Here is a 17,065-nt window from a genome sequence, read left to right as displayed (position 1 = left end):
TAGGAATGTGTCTCAGTCCAAAGCCTGGCACGCAGTAGGCACTTAATGCTTGCTGAACCAAAGGTCTTAGGTGTCAGCCATGGAGGCCCCACTGTGACTGTTTGTGTTGAGATGCTTCCAAGGGGACCAAGGCCAGACAGACCCAGACTCACACAGATGGCACCAAAACAGAACCCATACACCAAGGACCCATTCTCAAGACAAGCAACTCTATTATTCTTGGGGAGTGTTTCCTCACTAGTCAGACAACAGTAAGGTCCTCTGAATTCAGACAAGACAGAGGAGACTGGGACAGAAAGGCTGGCTGAGATCCTGCGTGCGAATGTCCAGGTCCACACCTCCACACACCCCATTCCTAACGGCCACCCAAGCTTGAGATTCTCCGCAAGCCCATGCCAGCTCTCTGATTATCTTTATGGTGGAGAAGGGATGAGGATGAGGACAAAAGGCCCATCCCAGTCAAACTTGTTATTTCTGAGTGATGGTTTAGCATTCTTGAACTTGTCTCCCAGAAGAATATGAACTTTCTGTGACCTCCATCTTCTGAGAATCTTGGTGCAGGTTACATGAAAAACCAGCAAGACCGAGCCCCTCAGGCAAGCCAAGAGGCTGCTTTGAATTCTCAGGCTTCTCAGCCCAGCGCATAGTAGGTGCTCAACAAATGTTTGTTGAGGAATTTCTCATCAGCTCTACAAGAATGCCCCACATGTGAAGGCCTGGGCCCCTACCTAAGGTCTTGGCTACATCCAGGTCCTGTTGCATATAGCCGGTGCTTTTCTCTGTGTTTCCCAGGGACCAGTAGGCGCTGCTCAAGGCAGAGAAAACTGAACCCCTGAGCTTCAGGCTGCAGGTGCCGATCTTCAGTGCGGCCTCCAAGACCACCACAGAGGCACCGTGATGGCCGGCTGTCAGCAGCTCCTGGCCAACCACAGACACCACCACAAAAGGGCTCTTGTCCAGTTTCATCTTCTGAAGTTGCTGGTATGTGGGCTCCAGAGACTCTGAAAAACACAATGGAGAAGGCTCGGAAACGAAACAGCAACAGCCACCACCCTCCCAAAGACCTGGCTTGGGAGATGCTCCTGACCCATGTTGGCGAGACCCATCGTGGAGGACCTTCCATGTGCCAGGCCCTCCACCAAACCTGATCCCCACGGGCTGGGCACAGACAATAGGTCCTACAAGAAGCAACCTGCAGTAGTTAAAGGAGGGAGGGAACAACAGGGAGATGGAGAAAGGGCACCCCTAGGAGGGGGCGCCCGAAACAAAGTGAAGGAAGATGGTGAGCCTGAGCTGGAGCAGGAGGTGGAGAGTATGTGCTCTGGGCAGTGGGCAGAGTCTAGGCTGAGTGTGGCTATACCACAGAGGACAAGAATAAGCCTGGAAAGGCATGTGGAAAGTAGAGCAGGGAAGGGTGAGCAGTTAGCATTTTACCAGGGAGTCACTGAAGGTTCTGGGCAGGGGAGTGGCATGTCCTACCTGTGTGTGTATGTGTGTGTGTGTGTGTGTGTGTGTGTGTGTGTGTGTGTGTCGGGGTGGGGGGATTTTCCTAGACATAAATAGCAACAAATGCTCTATAATGTCCAGGACATAAAGCCCAAACACCTCTGCCTGGCTCTCAAGTCCCATCCCCAGTGGAGTCTTATTTCCCATGACACCCTAACATAAAAGCTCTCCAACAAGCCACACTGATTCTCCCTTGGTGTCTTGGCATAAGATATACAGATACACAGAACTCTCTATATGTTTGCATATTTATGTATGCCTATAGAAATACTCCATAGAGACTAGGTAGAAAGAAAAGTTCAAGTGAGGCCATGTATGTGCATGTGTTATGAGAACTATAAAATCATCACACAAATGTTAGTTACTGTTTTATAATGAAAACATATTTATGGCATTTTAATGTTTACAGAAGATATGAGATAGAGACTAAAATATTATTTGCATTTCACAGATAAGCAGACGGAGGCTCAGACAGGTAAGGAGGCTTACTTCAAGGTTTCACGCCTCATAACCATTGGCGCTGAGATTTGAATGGAAATCTCATGTGGAAAAAGCAAGTAAGACAAGAGGAGGAGAGAATGTGTGTAAAGAAAAGGAACAAGAAGCAGATCATTTGTACATAGAAGAAATATGGCTATAAAGCCATCTATATATTTGGATCTAGATTTCGAGCAAAGGAAGAGCAGCCATTACAGAAGATTCTCAAACTCTTTTGGGAAGAAAAAGGTGAAGCAGCTCCGGAGCTCTGCCTTGCCCAAGTGGACACCACGAACCACTGAGCAGAAACCAACCAAGGAGTCTAATAATTGTATTCAGAGATCAATTATTAAGCACCTCTGACTTGCAAAAGCCTGTTCTAGGCACTAGAGGAGCTACAAAGTCCAGGTAAGATACAATCCCTGCCCTCAAGGAACTTTTGGTTCAGTCCCAGGAGAAGTCAATTCTTGAGGTACAAAGCAAAGTCCTCTAGGGGCCAGAGGGGATATGAAAGGTCAGCAACAGTGATCCTGGGAAACAGTTCTCTCTCGTGCACATGACAGGATCATGGAAGTGTGGAGAACGAAGCTGGCATATAAATAAAGAACTGGGATGAATTCTAGTCCCCCCGACCATCTGAGCTGGGATTCTGGACTTCGGGCAGCCCCAGCTCCATGCTAGAAGCCGGAATGGGAAGAACACAGGAAGGACGGGTCCAGAGCCCTGCGTCAGCAGCAACAGTTTGCTACAAAAGGGGCGGGCGGGGGGCAGAGCCAAGATGGCGGAGGAGAGGCTGTGACTCCCACAAGCTCCAGATAAACCCGTCCATTCACGCCCAAATAATGCGGTAAAAATCAAAACCCAGAACAGCCTAGTGCACATAAGAACAGAGTGAGACTGTTTCTCCGCAAAAGAGGGCAATTCTGATCACCTACTGATCAGGCTAAACAGCTCAGCACGCGGTCTGGACCCAGCCAGGGACACTGCTTCCAGCGCATGTCAGAGTCTTCAGCACCAGCAGCTTCTGAGGCTCCGATCACGGACTGGTGAGGGGGTTCGGAGGTAGGCCGGGGTGAAGTGGAGGCAGTATCTGCTGGAGTTGGGGCAAAGCGCCCTGGGTCTGAACCAGTGGGCTGAATCGAGTGGTGGTGGCCCAGTGGGGGAGGGGTAAAAGCACGCCAAGCTTCCGACCATAGAGAATCAGAGTTCAATCAGACTTCTGTTTCCGGGTCAAAGAGAAAGCGGCTGTGATTACTCACAAGCCAGGCAGGCTGAGAAGAAGCCCAATCACCCCCTGGGCCACGCTGTAGCACGAATGGTGTGTCCGGGAAGCAGCACTACACTTTAAGGAGTAAAAAGCCAAGAAACAGTAAGCCAGGATGAGTAGGCAGAGAAAGCAGAAGACTATCGAAAACTTCTTTGGGGGAAAGGTAGACCACAATACATCCTCAGAAGAAGAAGATAATAATAGGGTCAAAGCTCCAACATCCAAAGCTTCCAAGAAAAATATGAACTGGTCTCAGGCCATGGAAGCTCTCAAAAGGGACTTTGAAGAGAAAGTAGGAGAGATAGAACGAAGATGTAGAGAAAGAGAGGAAGGAATGGAAAGAGAAATGAGAGCAATGCAGGAGAGTCATGAGAAAAAAGTCAACAGTTTGAAAAGCCAAATGGAAAAGGAGATTAAAAAACTGTCTGCTGAAAATAATTGCCTAAGAATTAGGATTGAACAAATGGAAGCTAGTGACCTTATGAGAAACCAAGACACAGTAAAGCAAATCCAATTGAATGAAAAAATAGAGGGCAATGTGAAATATCTCCTTGGAAAAACAGCTGACCTAGAAAATAAATCTAGGAGAGAGAATTTGAAAATCATTGGACTACCTGAAAACCATGACCAAAACAAGAGTTTAGACACCATCCTCCAAGAGATTGTGAGGGAAAATTACCCTGATATTCTAGAAGCAGAAGCTAAAATAGAAATCGAAAGAATCCACCGATCACCTCCTGAAAGAGATCCCAAAAGGAAAACCTCCAGGAATATTATAGCCAAATTCCAGAACTCCCAGGTCAAGGAGAAAATATTGCAAGCAGCTAGAAAAAAGAATTTAAATACTGTGGAGCTCCAATAAGGATAAAGATCTGGCAGCTTCTACATTAAAGGACCGGAGGGCATGGAATATGATATTCCAGAGGGCAAAGGAACTGGGACTACAGCCAAAAATCACGTACCCAGCAAAACTAAGCATTATCTTTCAGAGGAAAACATGGAACTTCAAGGAGAAAGAAGACTTTCAGGCATTTGTTATGAAAAGACCTGAACTGAATAGAAAATTTGACTTTCAAATACAACACCCCGGAGAAGCATAAAAAGATAAACAGGAAAAAGACTTCATGAGGGATATTAAAAGATCAAACTGTGTACATTCCTACATGGGAAGATAATACAGAGGACACAGGTCTGAACTGAATACGAAGGGATGTTATGTTTTGTTCTTTGTGGGGTGTGTTATGTATGGGGCTGGATTTGGGCTTGGGGCCTCCTGGGTCCAGGGCTGGTGCATTGTCCACTGTGCCACCTAACTAACCCATAATGACATCCTTAAAATAGGGTTGAGGTGTAGGAGAAATAGACTGGGGGAGGGGGAAGGGGAGAGATGGTCTGGGGAGAGGTTGTTCACATGAAGGAAACAAGAAAAAAGCTTATGGAGGGGAGGGGAAGAGGGGGAAGGAATTGGGGAGTGAGTGAACCTTAATATCATCAGAATTGACTCAAAGAAGGACTAATATACATACTCAAGTGGGTATAGTAATATATTTTGCCCTGAGGGAGGGGAGGGAGATGGGGGGGGAGAGGGGAAGGGCAGATTCTGGGAGAGAGTAGTAAAAAGCAAAATACTTTCAAGGAAGGCGAAGATGTTCTGCATAACGGCACAAGTATGAAATATTGAATTGCTTGATTTCATAGGGAGGGTTGAGGAGAGAGGGAGGAAGAAAATTTGGAACATAGAATTAGCTCAAAGACCTTAAACTCATCAGAGTTGGCTCATGGAGGGAATAACATTCACACCCAGTTGGGAGGAGTAATCTATTTAACCTTATAGGAAAGTATGAGGGGAAGAGGATAAGGAAGGAAGGGTGAAAAAAAAGGTAGTGCAGAGTAGGGGAGGGGACAGTCAGAAGTAAAATACTTTTGAGGAGGAATAGTTTAAAAGAAGATAGAAAATAGAGTAAATATCATGGGAAGGGAATAGGATGGAGGGAAATAGTTATGATGACCTTGCTGGGCTAATATGAAGAAAATTCTTTGTCAAGTTTAAGGTACAATATTTAGGTTATGATGAACAGGATACCATTAGAAAAACCTGGAAAGACCTACATGAACTGAAGCAGAGTGAAATGCACTGTATACAAAATAACAGCAATAGTGTAAAATGATCTGCTGGGAAGCATGTGGTTATTTTCAGCAAGGCAATGGTCCAATACAACCCTGAAGGACTATGAAAATGGCAACCCATCCACAGAGAAAGAAGTGATAGTATCTGAAATAGATGGAAACACATTTTTTTTCTTTTCTTTTTTTTTTCTTTTTTGGTGAGGCAATTGGGGTTGAGTGGCTTGCCCGGGGTCATGCGGCTGGTGGGTGTTAGGTGTCTGGGGCCGGATTTGGGCTCGGGTGCTCCTGGTTCCAGGGCCGGTGCTCTGTCCGCTGCACCACCTAGCTGCCCCTGGAAACACATTTTTTAAAAAAATGTTTTTTCGCTTTGACAATTCCTCAGTCTGAAGTTTTGGGAGTTTTTTGACTGTTTTTTTCTCACAACCTAGCTAATGTGGGAATGTTTTCCATGACTACTCATGTATAATTTATTTTGAAATGCTTGAGTTCTAGTGGGTGTGGGGTGGGAATAGAGGAGGAAGAGAAGTTGGAACAATTTTTTTTTAAAAATTGATGTTAAAATTTGTTTTTATATATATTTTGGAAAATAAAATTCTATTCAAAAAAAATAATACAAAAGGGGCAGGCGGCCTCAGGAGGTAGTTGGTCTCCCCCTCATTGGAGGTTTTCAAGCAAAGGTGGAATTATCACCTGTTTGACCTCTAATAGAAGGGCTTCTCCCACCTCGGCTGTGGATTGGCTCAGCTGGACACCAAGGTCTCTTCCAACTGTGAAATTCTACAAATCTAGAACTAGCTGAATAATCGTTGGACAAGCCCATCCCCTTGGGGAGCTTCGGGTTCCCTAGCAACAACATGAGGGAGAATACTGGGTCGTGTGAGCATGAAGACAGAGGATGAGACATTCTTTCAGTTCCTCACAACCTCTCAGAACCACTCTAGAATCAGAACTCTGCATGAGAAATAAAATAACTTCAGCTGTTGCCATCTAGGACAGCAAGAACCCTAAGGAGGCAATACTTTGATGAAACAACAGCAGAAAACACTAACCACTGAGCACTCCCTCCCAACTGACCACCATGGTCCTGCAGCACAGCTGCCCGAGCTGACCCAACTCTGCTCCCATTTCCTCCTGCTGCTGTCAGAAAACTCAAAGGCAGGAGATTTCTCAGGCCGAGGCAGCAGCACAGCTGGGCTCTGGCCTATGGCAAAACTCAACCAAACGAGCAGAGAACAGAGGGAGTGGGACAAGATGGGGGAGGGGGCTGTGTGGCCCTCTGCCAAGGCTGGAGGGAGGAGCCCAGCAACCAGCTGAGGCCACTTCTATCCTCCCAGAAATCACCTGAGAAATAGGAACTCCCCACTGTGGGAGGAAACAGAGGGCTCGGAGGTCCAGCCTCCAGGGAAGCCACCAACAAAGAGGAAACAGAAAGTGAGTGACAGGGAGAATAGAAGTGAAAGAGGGGACAAATTTACAATTACTAGAGATCTCGAGAGGATGGAAATTCAGAGACTGTGAGCATAAGCAGATAAACCAATAGGGACATTTAATAACAAAAGGCAATATGGCCTCCAGATCAACTAAAAAAGTCCGGATATCTCTGGACAAAGGAAAATGAATCAGCACTTGATGAAGCAGAGGATGCTGTGGATCCCCAAGAGAGCAAGATGTTCCTGAATGGTTGAAAAGAGAAAAAACATAATAAATAAGGAGAAAATAAGAAATAAGTAGAATCTGCAGCCTGCACAGCAGGGAAAATGGGCAGTCTAGAAAAACTTGAATCCACGATGGCAAAGAAACAGAAGAGAAGATTACCGATTAGGCGCATTATACAGAAGGACAAATGGAAAAAGAGAAGCTAACAGCAATGATGTTCAAAAAAAATACAGTCTCCTTACAAGCAAAGAATATTCTCCAAGATGGCATGCAGAGAAATGAGTTGCTCACAGAAAAATACAAGTCAAAAAAGTGTTGTGATGCAAGACATATTTTAATAAAACTGTCCAGAATTTCAGAACACAGAAAACAAACTACAGATTGCCCCCAGAAGAAATGAAAAAAGCCCGATGCTGCGAACTCCAAGAGCCACAGTGGCTAACAATTCCAATGACAAATGCCGCATTGTACAAGCAGCCAGAGAAAGAGCTTCAAATGCAGGGGAAAGGAAATTGGAATCAAATGAGAAAAGAACCATTAGATTTTCTCTAGTGTTATTTCTAGCTCTGATTCCCTTTGTTCTATGTTCTAAGCTCCTTAACAGCTCTAACATTCTGTGACGAGGTGGGAGGTAGGGAGGCAGGCTCTCAGACTAAAATTGCTGCCTTCCTCACTTATAATGCCAATATGTTTTCCCAGGCTTAGCTTCTCACACTAGACTCAGATCTAAAGAAAGCAAAATATTTGCAAATCCATAAAAAAGAGAGAACCACTTATTACAAGCATGTCACATTTTATGACAAGATGATGTGTCTACCATATATACCTATTCTCTTTCACAATTCCATTTTAAAGCATCACTTGGAAAGGATATGAGCTAGAAGTTAGAAGGGCATCTGATGAGGAAAAATAAGCTACTTCTCCATGAGAGTTAGCAGGGCAACAAGAACAACGGAGTGAGGCTCAGAACACCCACATCAGACCCTCTGCTCCCAGTCACCGCATCTCATCTCAGGTTTTCTGTTTCCAAAGCTATAACAGGAGGAAGGACCAGAAAGGGTGAGGCAGCAGAAAGAGCGCTAGATTTGGAGTCACAAAGACTGAGTTCGAATTCTGGTTCTGTTGGTGTGTGCCTTGGGGAAAGTCCTATTAGCAAGCTGAACCTCTGCTTTCTGACTTGCCCAGCAGGAGGGAGCTGGACTGAAGGTCTCCCCTCCTCAGTACAAATGGCTGCACGAGACGTCTACAGCCCTTTTCCTCTCCTCTCTCTTCAGGCTCTTGCGCTGAGCCCTGCCTGCTCCCAGGTGGCATTTCTACATCAGCTGTTGTCCCCTTTCCTAGAAAACCACCTTGGTGGCTGTGTGCAGCACTGAAGGCCTCGGGCCAACTGGACCAGGTGACAATGCAAGTTTTACACTTCATGACCTCAAGCCTCATTTCTTGCCTAAGCAGCTCTCGCCTGGACCAGCATGACCACGGCCACTTCCCTCCAAGCTGATGAGGCCTGGAGCACTTCTCTCTTCAATCAGATCCCTCCAGAACAAAGGAGATTCAGACACGGTGAGGACGCCCAGCACAGAAGAGAAGGTGATGTAATGAATGGGGCCGAGTGCAGGCCTCGGAACTGAGAAGCCGGGCTGGACCTGCGGACTGCTCTGCCCACAGTAAGGACAGTCCTAACGGACAGGTGGAAGAGAACCAGAATCCCAGGCCCTCAGTGTCAGGAGGGGCCTCAGAGGCTGCAGGACAAGACCTCCTCATCTGATGCTTTGAGGACACCGAGACTCGGAGAAGCACAGAATTCGGAAGTGGCAGAGCCAGGATTCAGACCCCGTGCTTGGTTCCAAATTTGTTGTCTTTCCACCAGCCTGTGCTGCCTCTCTGGGATCAAATACCCTTCTGAGGCCCTTCAGCCCGTCTTTGGCTGAAGACCTCCAGTGAGGGAAAGCCCACTCACTGCTGAGGTTGGGCCCACTTGTGGCTACCCTCAGTGCCCAGCAAGTGGGTCCTTCACGTGAGCCTGAACAGACCCTCTGCCCCCGCTTCTGCTCTCTCCATGGGCCAAGCAGGACGCACCCTAGTTCTCTACCCCATGATGGAGGGATGTTCAAATGCTTGAGCTCTCTGGTCTTCCCCGTGTCTTCTCGTCTACAGCCTAATATTCCCAGCTCCTTCCATTGACCCTCACATGGCATGGACCCCACTTCTTTGCCCAGCCTCATCACCCTCTGCACATGCCCAGCTCACCGATGTCCTTCCTAAGATGGATCACCCAGAACTGGCCCTGGGAAATCAAGGAGCCATTTAACCCGCTGTCACTGGGATCTGTGTCCTTCCCAGTGCAGCACGGGGGCTTCCATCCACTAAAAACTCTTGACTTCTCTCTAGGTCAGCTGGGACAAATGCCTCATTCTCAAAGGAGGAAACTGGGCTCCAAAAGGTCACAAGGCTGTCAGGGAAAGCTGAAAGTAGACTCTAGAGTCCAGTCTCTGGCCTCCAATCTTTCAACTAAACTTCACTATTACCTGTTTTTTTCCTCAGAGAAGCCAAGCTCTGGATGCATTCGACATATTTAATTACAAAGACCAAATCACAGGTGACAAAGGCCTTAGAGTGAACTATTCAGTATATAAAAGTGTGTAAAATGGTGGGAGTGAGCTGCAGCTCCAGATATCCCAGGACTACCCAGGAGAAAGCGTGGCCAGCTGGTAGTGTGAGACAGGAGGCACCAGGCCAGAAAGCGAGATCTGGCTCTGACACTTAGGAGCTCTGTGGCCCTGCATTTAACCTCTCGAACCTCAGTTTCCTCATCTATCAAATGAGAAAATAGCACAGACAACTTGCCTAATAAGCCTGTGATGAGGAAAGAATTTCTAAATAAAGCACTGATGTAAATGTAAGCTATTAGGAGTCTACAGGGGAATGGCCTTGAGGTAAAAGCCGGGCTCTTAACAAGCTCAGGTGGGAAGCCTGGGGTTTTTGTGGGCATGAAATGTGCAAAGCCAGACTGACTGCGGGAGGCCCAGAAAGCCTCCCTAAGGCACCCAGGCCACCCCTGCCCCAGACAAGACTGTGATGCCCATGGAGAGTGGGCCCTCAACACTGATTCTCTCTCACCTTTCTCTCAGCACCCACCACTCCCTTTACTGTCCCCTTCCCTCAGGGCTTCATCCCAGCCTCCATATCTGGTACCAGGGATGCTCCCAGGTTCCTCTCCATCAAAACATCGGCTAACTCTCATGTTGATTATTGATTGATGGTGAATGACAGCTGGGGCACTAACTCCAAGTCAGAGGACCAGACCTCAGATTCTACTTCTGCTTTATACTAGCTGTGCAGCCACGAATGAATGAATGAGCACTTATTAAGCACTTACTATGTACAAGAAACTCTGCTGAGAGCTGGGGATATAAGTTGTTTGTTTTTTTTAAAGGGACAGAGAATTCACTCAAAAAGCTGACATTTTAATAAAAGAAGACAACCCATATAGGGAGAGGTGATCAGGGAAGGGAATTTTGTTGTGAGAAGGGCAAAAGGGGGAAGAGGAATATGTAGCTGTGTGACCCTGGGCAAGTCACTTTACCCTGTTTGCCTCAGTTTCCTCATCTGTAAAATGAGCTGGAGAAGGAAATGGCAAAACCACTCCAGTATCTCTGCCAAGAAAACCCCAAATGGGGCCACCAAGAACTGGACACAACAGAAAGACAATGAAACTGAAAATCTTATATTGGAGGCATAATATAATGTAATATAAAAAATAGGAGCATTGATGGTGGTACTGGAATGGTGCAGGCAATGTGGGGCAGGGTGTGCCTGCATTACTATTATTTTCTCTTTTACTATCACCATTACAATCATAATTATTATCCTTTCCATGGGAAAAGGCATTTTACTGACAAAAAGGTCTTATCTCCAAGTAATGGTTCTACTGGTGGAATTCCATGCATCGTCATCTTCATCAACAAACACTTAGTGAGCAACTAGGATGTGCAGAACATATGGAAACAAGTATGGCAGAAGTGAGAGCAGGAGATCTCCCTGGGGTCATTCCAAGAAAAACAAAAAACAAAAACAAAAACCCTTAGTTTCTCAGCTACATATGCATGAAGTCAGCACTGGCCAAGCATTTCCTTTCCCCTTAACTATTATCATTGGCTCCATTTCCAAAAACCAGAGTTATACTGCTAGAGCCAGAGGACTGTAGAAAGTGTCTCTAAGCACCAAATCGAGGAGAGCCTTTGTGACCAAAGATATTCCTGGGACATCAATAGGGTGAGAAAGTGAAGAAAATTCCATGAAAGAAGGGAAATCAAATGATCAAACTAAATGAGAGAGAGAGAGAGAGAGAGAGAGAGAGAGAGAGAGAGAGAGAGAGAGAGAGAGAGAGAGAGAGAGCGCAAAATAGCTTGGTAGTTACATTGGTTTCATTTTAGTTTTGTTCTTCTCACAAGCCATTTCCTTCTGGAGGGAACTTGATCACTTCAACACATGGGATAAGTGGCTATTCAACCTCTGCTTGGTGAGCAGATCCCACTATCTCTTAAATGAACTGCACTTTATTCTTTGACCCTACTCATGCTTTAGGACGAAGCTATTAGTATCCAATTAATTACAATGATTTAACCAACAGCCCTTTATGGAATATCACTTTATTGCATTGTGATCCATGAAAAATGGGTTAAATTACTCCGTTTTTCTGGGTTTGTTTGTGAGTGTTTTATGCCCATGGTCAGTTTTTGTAAGTGCCATTGTTGTTTTTGTTTTTGCCTTGGTTTTGGAAGAGGACCACGACCTCAGGGGTGATATAGATTTCAGTGAGGGAGGGCATACACAAATGAGGAATGTATACACTCCTTTCCATTCCCATTCAAAATTTTCCCAAGTTCTATCATGTCTAACTTTAAAAAAATTCTATTCAGGTCCTCTATGTCTTTATTCTGGTTATTTTTTGCTTAGAGCTCACTAGGTCTGAGGGTAGTAAATTAGGGTGCCCCATTATAAGAGTTCTACTATCTATTTCTCTCTGTATTCCTTTTAGGTATTTAGATGTTATGCCATTTGATGCATACATGTTTTGTAATTATATTAATTCACTGTCTATGGTACCTTTCAGCAAAATGTCATTTTCCTGTTTATGTTTTTAAATGAAGTCTATTTTTGATGTTTCTTTGTTGGAGATCATGAATACAACCTCTGTTGTTTTTGTTTTACATCATCAAAAAGCATAAAAGATTTTCCTCCAGCCACTTATTTTAATTCTTGGCGAATCTTTCTGTTTCAAATGTATTTCTGGGGCAGCTAGATGGCGCAGTGGATAGAGCACCGGCCCTGGAGTTGGGAGTACCTGAGTTCAAATCCGGCCTCAGACACTTAACACTTACTAGCTGTGTGACCCTGGGCAAGTCACTTAACCCCAATTGCCTCACTAAAAAAAAAAATCAAATGTATTTCTGCAAACAATATATAATTGGATTTTGATTTTAAATACACCATGCTGTTCTTTTCTATGTATAAATTGTTCATGCCATTCACATGTATATCTATGATTTCTATTTTTGTGGGGGAGGAGGCAATGAGGGTTAAGTGACTTGCCCAAGGTCACACAGCTGGTAAGTGTCAAGTGTCTGAGGTCGGATTTGAATTCAGGTCCTCCTGAATCCAGGGCTGGTGTTTTATCCACTGTGCCACCTAGCTGCCCCACATCTATTATTTCTAATGATGTCTTCTCTCTGAACTACTCTTTAAAACCCTTCCTGCTCTTTGTTTCCAACCCTCATTTAAGAGTTGTTTTATTCAAGATTAATTCCTCTCTTAACCTATTCTCTCATTTCCCCTTTTCTTTATGCCCATTTCCCTGTTGAATAGAACCTGTGTGCGTATTTTTCTTCCTTTGTCCAGTTCAAGTGAGAGTGAGGTTTAAGTGTCACTCCACACCTCCCCTTCCTCTTTGTTTATAGAAATTTCTACTTGTGCACACCAATGAAATGAAATCATTTCCCCCATCCTTCCTCTTCCTTTTCCTTTTCCACTCTTTCCAATCTTCTCTCAAGATTATCAAAACATAAGAGAACTACCCTCAGTCCCTCTGTCTATTTAGATCCCCTTCTATGACCCCTCATGATGACAGAATTTTGAGAGGATTCTTGCACCATCTCCCCATATTAGAAAGTAAATGGTTGCTTAGTTAGTGGCAAAATTGGTTTGTGGACCCTACCTCCCGACTCTCTGTCTGACATTGCCTCATTAGCTGGGAATACTGGAGACCAACTTTCTTTTACATGAAATTCTCATTGCAGGGAATCTGCCATCTTGCCCAATACTGGGCTGCCCAAGACCAACAGGCCTTTAAAGGGAGGCAGAGATTTCCAACTCCATATCACTGTTATCTCAGGGACTTTCCAAAGTCTTACCTCGCATGGGAGATTTCATGGCGGCTTCCACCATCCCAACCAAAAGCTGCAGACTCTTGGGATCCTGGGCCAAGCCTGATGCAAAGGCTGCCAGAGCATCTGCATGGCGTCCAAGATACTGGAGGGCAACACCCTGTCGGAAGTATGCCTAGAAACATAAAAAGATAGCAAGTGTTTTAAACAGAATCGCAGGAATATTGATGATGTCACAAAGCCAGAGCAAACAGCCAACTCGCCAGAGATTAGAAAGAACCTTGGCTGAATAAAACGCGCAGATGTTTTCTTTTTCTTCTTCTTAAGTTACTGTCTCCCAAAAGTAGAGACTTCACGCCTGCCTTCCTCCGATGGTATGGAATGGAATGGAAGCTCCTCAAGGGAGTGCATCACCAGCGTGGAGCACAGCACGTGCCTGACATAGACGAGGCACTAAATCAGCGCCTGCTGAACGAATGGATGAGCGCACCATGGACACTGCAAATCCCTTTTCTCGGCATCCTCCTCCCATATCCCCGCAGTGTCCACTACTGTGTTAGAGGCACAGCCCAATAAACCTGCTGAGCTGGGTTTTCTTTTTAAATCTTTCCAGATATGGCTGACCAGAAAAATGGTCATATTAATGCTTATCTTTAAAGATAATCATAACTGAAGAGCATAACATTTGTACACATGAGTGTTTCATATTTAATCATTAAAAGCAAAGCAATAATTAGACAAAATAAGCATATACTTTCCTTGAAAATGAATCATCTCCATGATTATTCCTATTCCTTAAACTGATTCAGTTTATAAAATAAGCTTATCATCAGTGATGAAAGAAAAATAGTATTAACTGGAGAAAGGGGGTGAAGAAGGTGAAATCTAAATTAGAGGGAAGTTGGAATCACAACATTTTTGTGTGCTTGTTTACATGACTTCCAGTACATCTGGTAACATGAACTAGGCCAATTAAGTGTGATATTACCAAGTATAGATGTTATGTATAACTAATAGACATTCATTGTAATATGTGCTTCTAATGGTCTGACACAACTTGTTCTCTTAAGGAGGTCAAATATTCTTCATACAAGAGTGTTTACCCTATAAATCTGCTTCACAAACCCTTCCAGGAAAGGTCAACTTTGACCCAAATCACTATGCATTTATAACAAATCCCATTAATGGAGTCTGAATAGAATTGTACTATAGCTCAGTGCAACTCACAATCAATGCCTTACACGTACTTTGTAACTGCAAAAATAGGTAATTATAAAGATTATTATTGTAGATGTATTAACGTAACTATTTTCTAAGCTGTTCATACACATCATATAACAATCCTTAGGGGAAGGTAAAGAAAAATTGGGGGAGTTGATCTTGACTAACCTCTCTCTCTCTCTCTCTCTCTCTCTCTCTCTCTCACACACACACACACACACACACACGATAGAATATAATCATATGGTATTAGGTAATAAAGTATCAAACTATATATGTCTTCTTTCTTTTATGATTTGTGAACACCTTTCAATGATGGAATTAAAGGGTGAAAGGACCTCCCTTTGCATGCTTTTAAACAGGCTTGAAGGATAACATTTCTTGAAGGAAGTACAAGTCTGGGGGTCCTTTTTTGAGGAAACCCCTGCAGGAGGACAAAGGAAGGTATATCCCTCTCCTCTTTACTCCCAACCACAATAGCACCTAGTAGCAATTTGCCAGGAGTGAGACACAGCACCTGACACTCAAGAGTTTGTTCATTTGAGAAAACTTGAGATACAATTGAAGGAGGAGACACACACACACACACACACACACACACACACACTTGAGACAGACATGATGTAGAAAAGCAGTCAGTCGAGGAGGTAGCTTCAAGGAACAAAGGCCCTGGAAGCAGAGGAGCGACCTGGTTATGGACTTGAATGACAATCAAGCTGTGGAGAGGAAGAGCCCCTCAGAAGGCAACAAGGAATCTAGTAGAGTTGCCACACCCAAGGAGAGTTCTATAAAGATGTGACAAAGAGAGAAATGACTTACCAAGGTACCAAGAGTTGCCTTTGCCATGCAGCCACGAATATACTACACAAAGCCCCATGACAACTGTACTTTAGATTTGACCCCACTCTTCCCATAAGTGGGTATCTCAAGTTCATGAAAGAAATGTTTTATTGCAATTATTTTGACTGTGTGTATATACCAAGACTAAGAGCTAATTGTGTCTACTGGCTGACTATTAATGGGAGGCATACTTGTAGGGGCTCATGAGCTATAGTGTCAGGAGTGCATAACCAAAGGATTGCATCTAGAACCAAAGAGCAACAACCCTCTAGCGACCCGACCCATGAGTATAAGTTGGGGAAGTAGCCCAGAGGGATAGCATTATTACTGCCCTATTTTATTGACTGGAAAGTGGCAGCCCAATGAGGTCTAATAACTTGCCCAAGGTCACATAGTTACTAAGTTACAGGTTCAGTGGTAGAATATTTAAAGTGATTCTTATTCCTTTTTGTTCCATTCTGATGTAATAGAAAGAACACTGGATATGGGGTACAGAAGGCCTAGATGCGAGTCCTCCCCTCAAAATGTATAAAGTCATTTCAGCTCTAGGAAAACCTCCGTTTCCTGGCATGCCCACTCCCTCAGAGAACCATTATGAGGAAGGCACCTTCCAAAGGACTTCTTTCATCAACATGAGCTCAATACCTTAGGAAGCTGCTTCCCTCAGTTCACAGCACCCAGGACCCACTCAAGCTTCTGATGTTGATCAAGACAAAAAAACTCCTTTTCTTCCCCATTCAAAAACACCACAACCAGGATAAATATGAGGAATTTTATAGAGTAGGCCATCAAATCTCAATTAGTCTAAACTGCCAGCAGCTGCTAAAACTCCAAGTCTTGTAAGGCAATAATAACCAGAGACTGCATGTTTAACACTAATTCATAGAGTCATTTCCTTTCACTGGGCCCATCCACTGTTTTAATTTTTAATGTATTTACAGACATTTGCTGCCATTTTTCTCCTTTCATATTTAGGCAGTTAGGATATGAAAGACAAGATGATATAAATTCTACCTAAAATCGAACACTGGCAATCTCATTTCTAAAATTTCATATTAAAAAGTAAATTTAAAAATATTCCAAATAAAAATTCGTAACCAAATCTTGAACCAATAACAGATTCTATGGGAAAGTCCAATAATCAATGCAAAAAGCAAAAGAATCAAACGTTTATGTTTGCTAGTCCGATATTGCTATGGAACTGACCCCAACCAAGAAGAAGGATAACAACTCTGATCATGTTCCCAGGGGGGCTCTGCCCAGGTCAGACTGTACCCAGATGGCTGTACGTAGCTCTCCACACTACATTTTAGGAGGGGCACTGACAAGCAGGAATGAGACCAAAGGAAAGGAAACAGGATGGGAAAGGACCTGAAACTATTTCATAGGAAGAACAGTTGAAGGAGATGGGGCCAGTTTGCCCTGAGAAGGTAAGATTTGGAGAGAACGTGATCTCTACTTCCAAATACTGGAAGGGTAAATAAACTTCTCTTTGACTCCAGAGCTCAGGTAGAGAGGGTCAGAGATTAGAAACCCAAGGAAGTCTGGCTCAGCTCAAACTAAAGAAAACTACGAAACCTTAGAGGTG

At 44.3% G+C, this 17,065-nt stretch overlaps 1 protein-coding gene across 1 annotated transcript in view; it reads right to left on the bottom strand.

Moving 5' to 3' along the window:
• Positions 1–17,065, bottom strand: part of TTC28 (tetratricopeptide repeat domain 28) — a 668,012-nt gene that overhangs the window by 280,976 nt on the left and 369,971 nt on the right. The window contains exons 3-4 of the mRNA XM_043977397.1: positions 13,444–13,591; positions 729–1,001 (exon numbers count right to left, since the gene is read on the bottom strand). Of these exons, the coding sequence (XP_043833332.1) occupies positions 729–1,001; positions 13,444–13,591 (421 nt within the window). The remainder of the gene's footprint in view (positions 1–728; positions 1,002–13,443; positions 13,592–17,065) is intronic.

This window comes from Dromiciops gliroides, chromosome 1 (genome assembly GCF_019393635.1).
Source record: "Dromiciops gliroides isolate mDroGli1 chromosome 1, mDroGli1.pri, whole genome shotgun sequence".
In the NCBI taxonomy this organism is placed as follows: Eukaryota; Metazoa; Chordata; class Mammalia; order Microbiotheria; family Microbiotheriidae; genus Dromiciops; species Dromiciops gliroides.
Note: the sequence above shows the minus strand (reverse complement) of the source record. Positions and strands in the feature narration are given on the sequence as shown.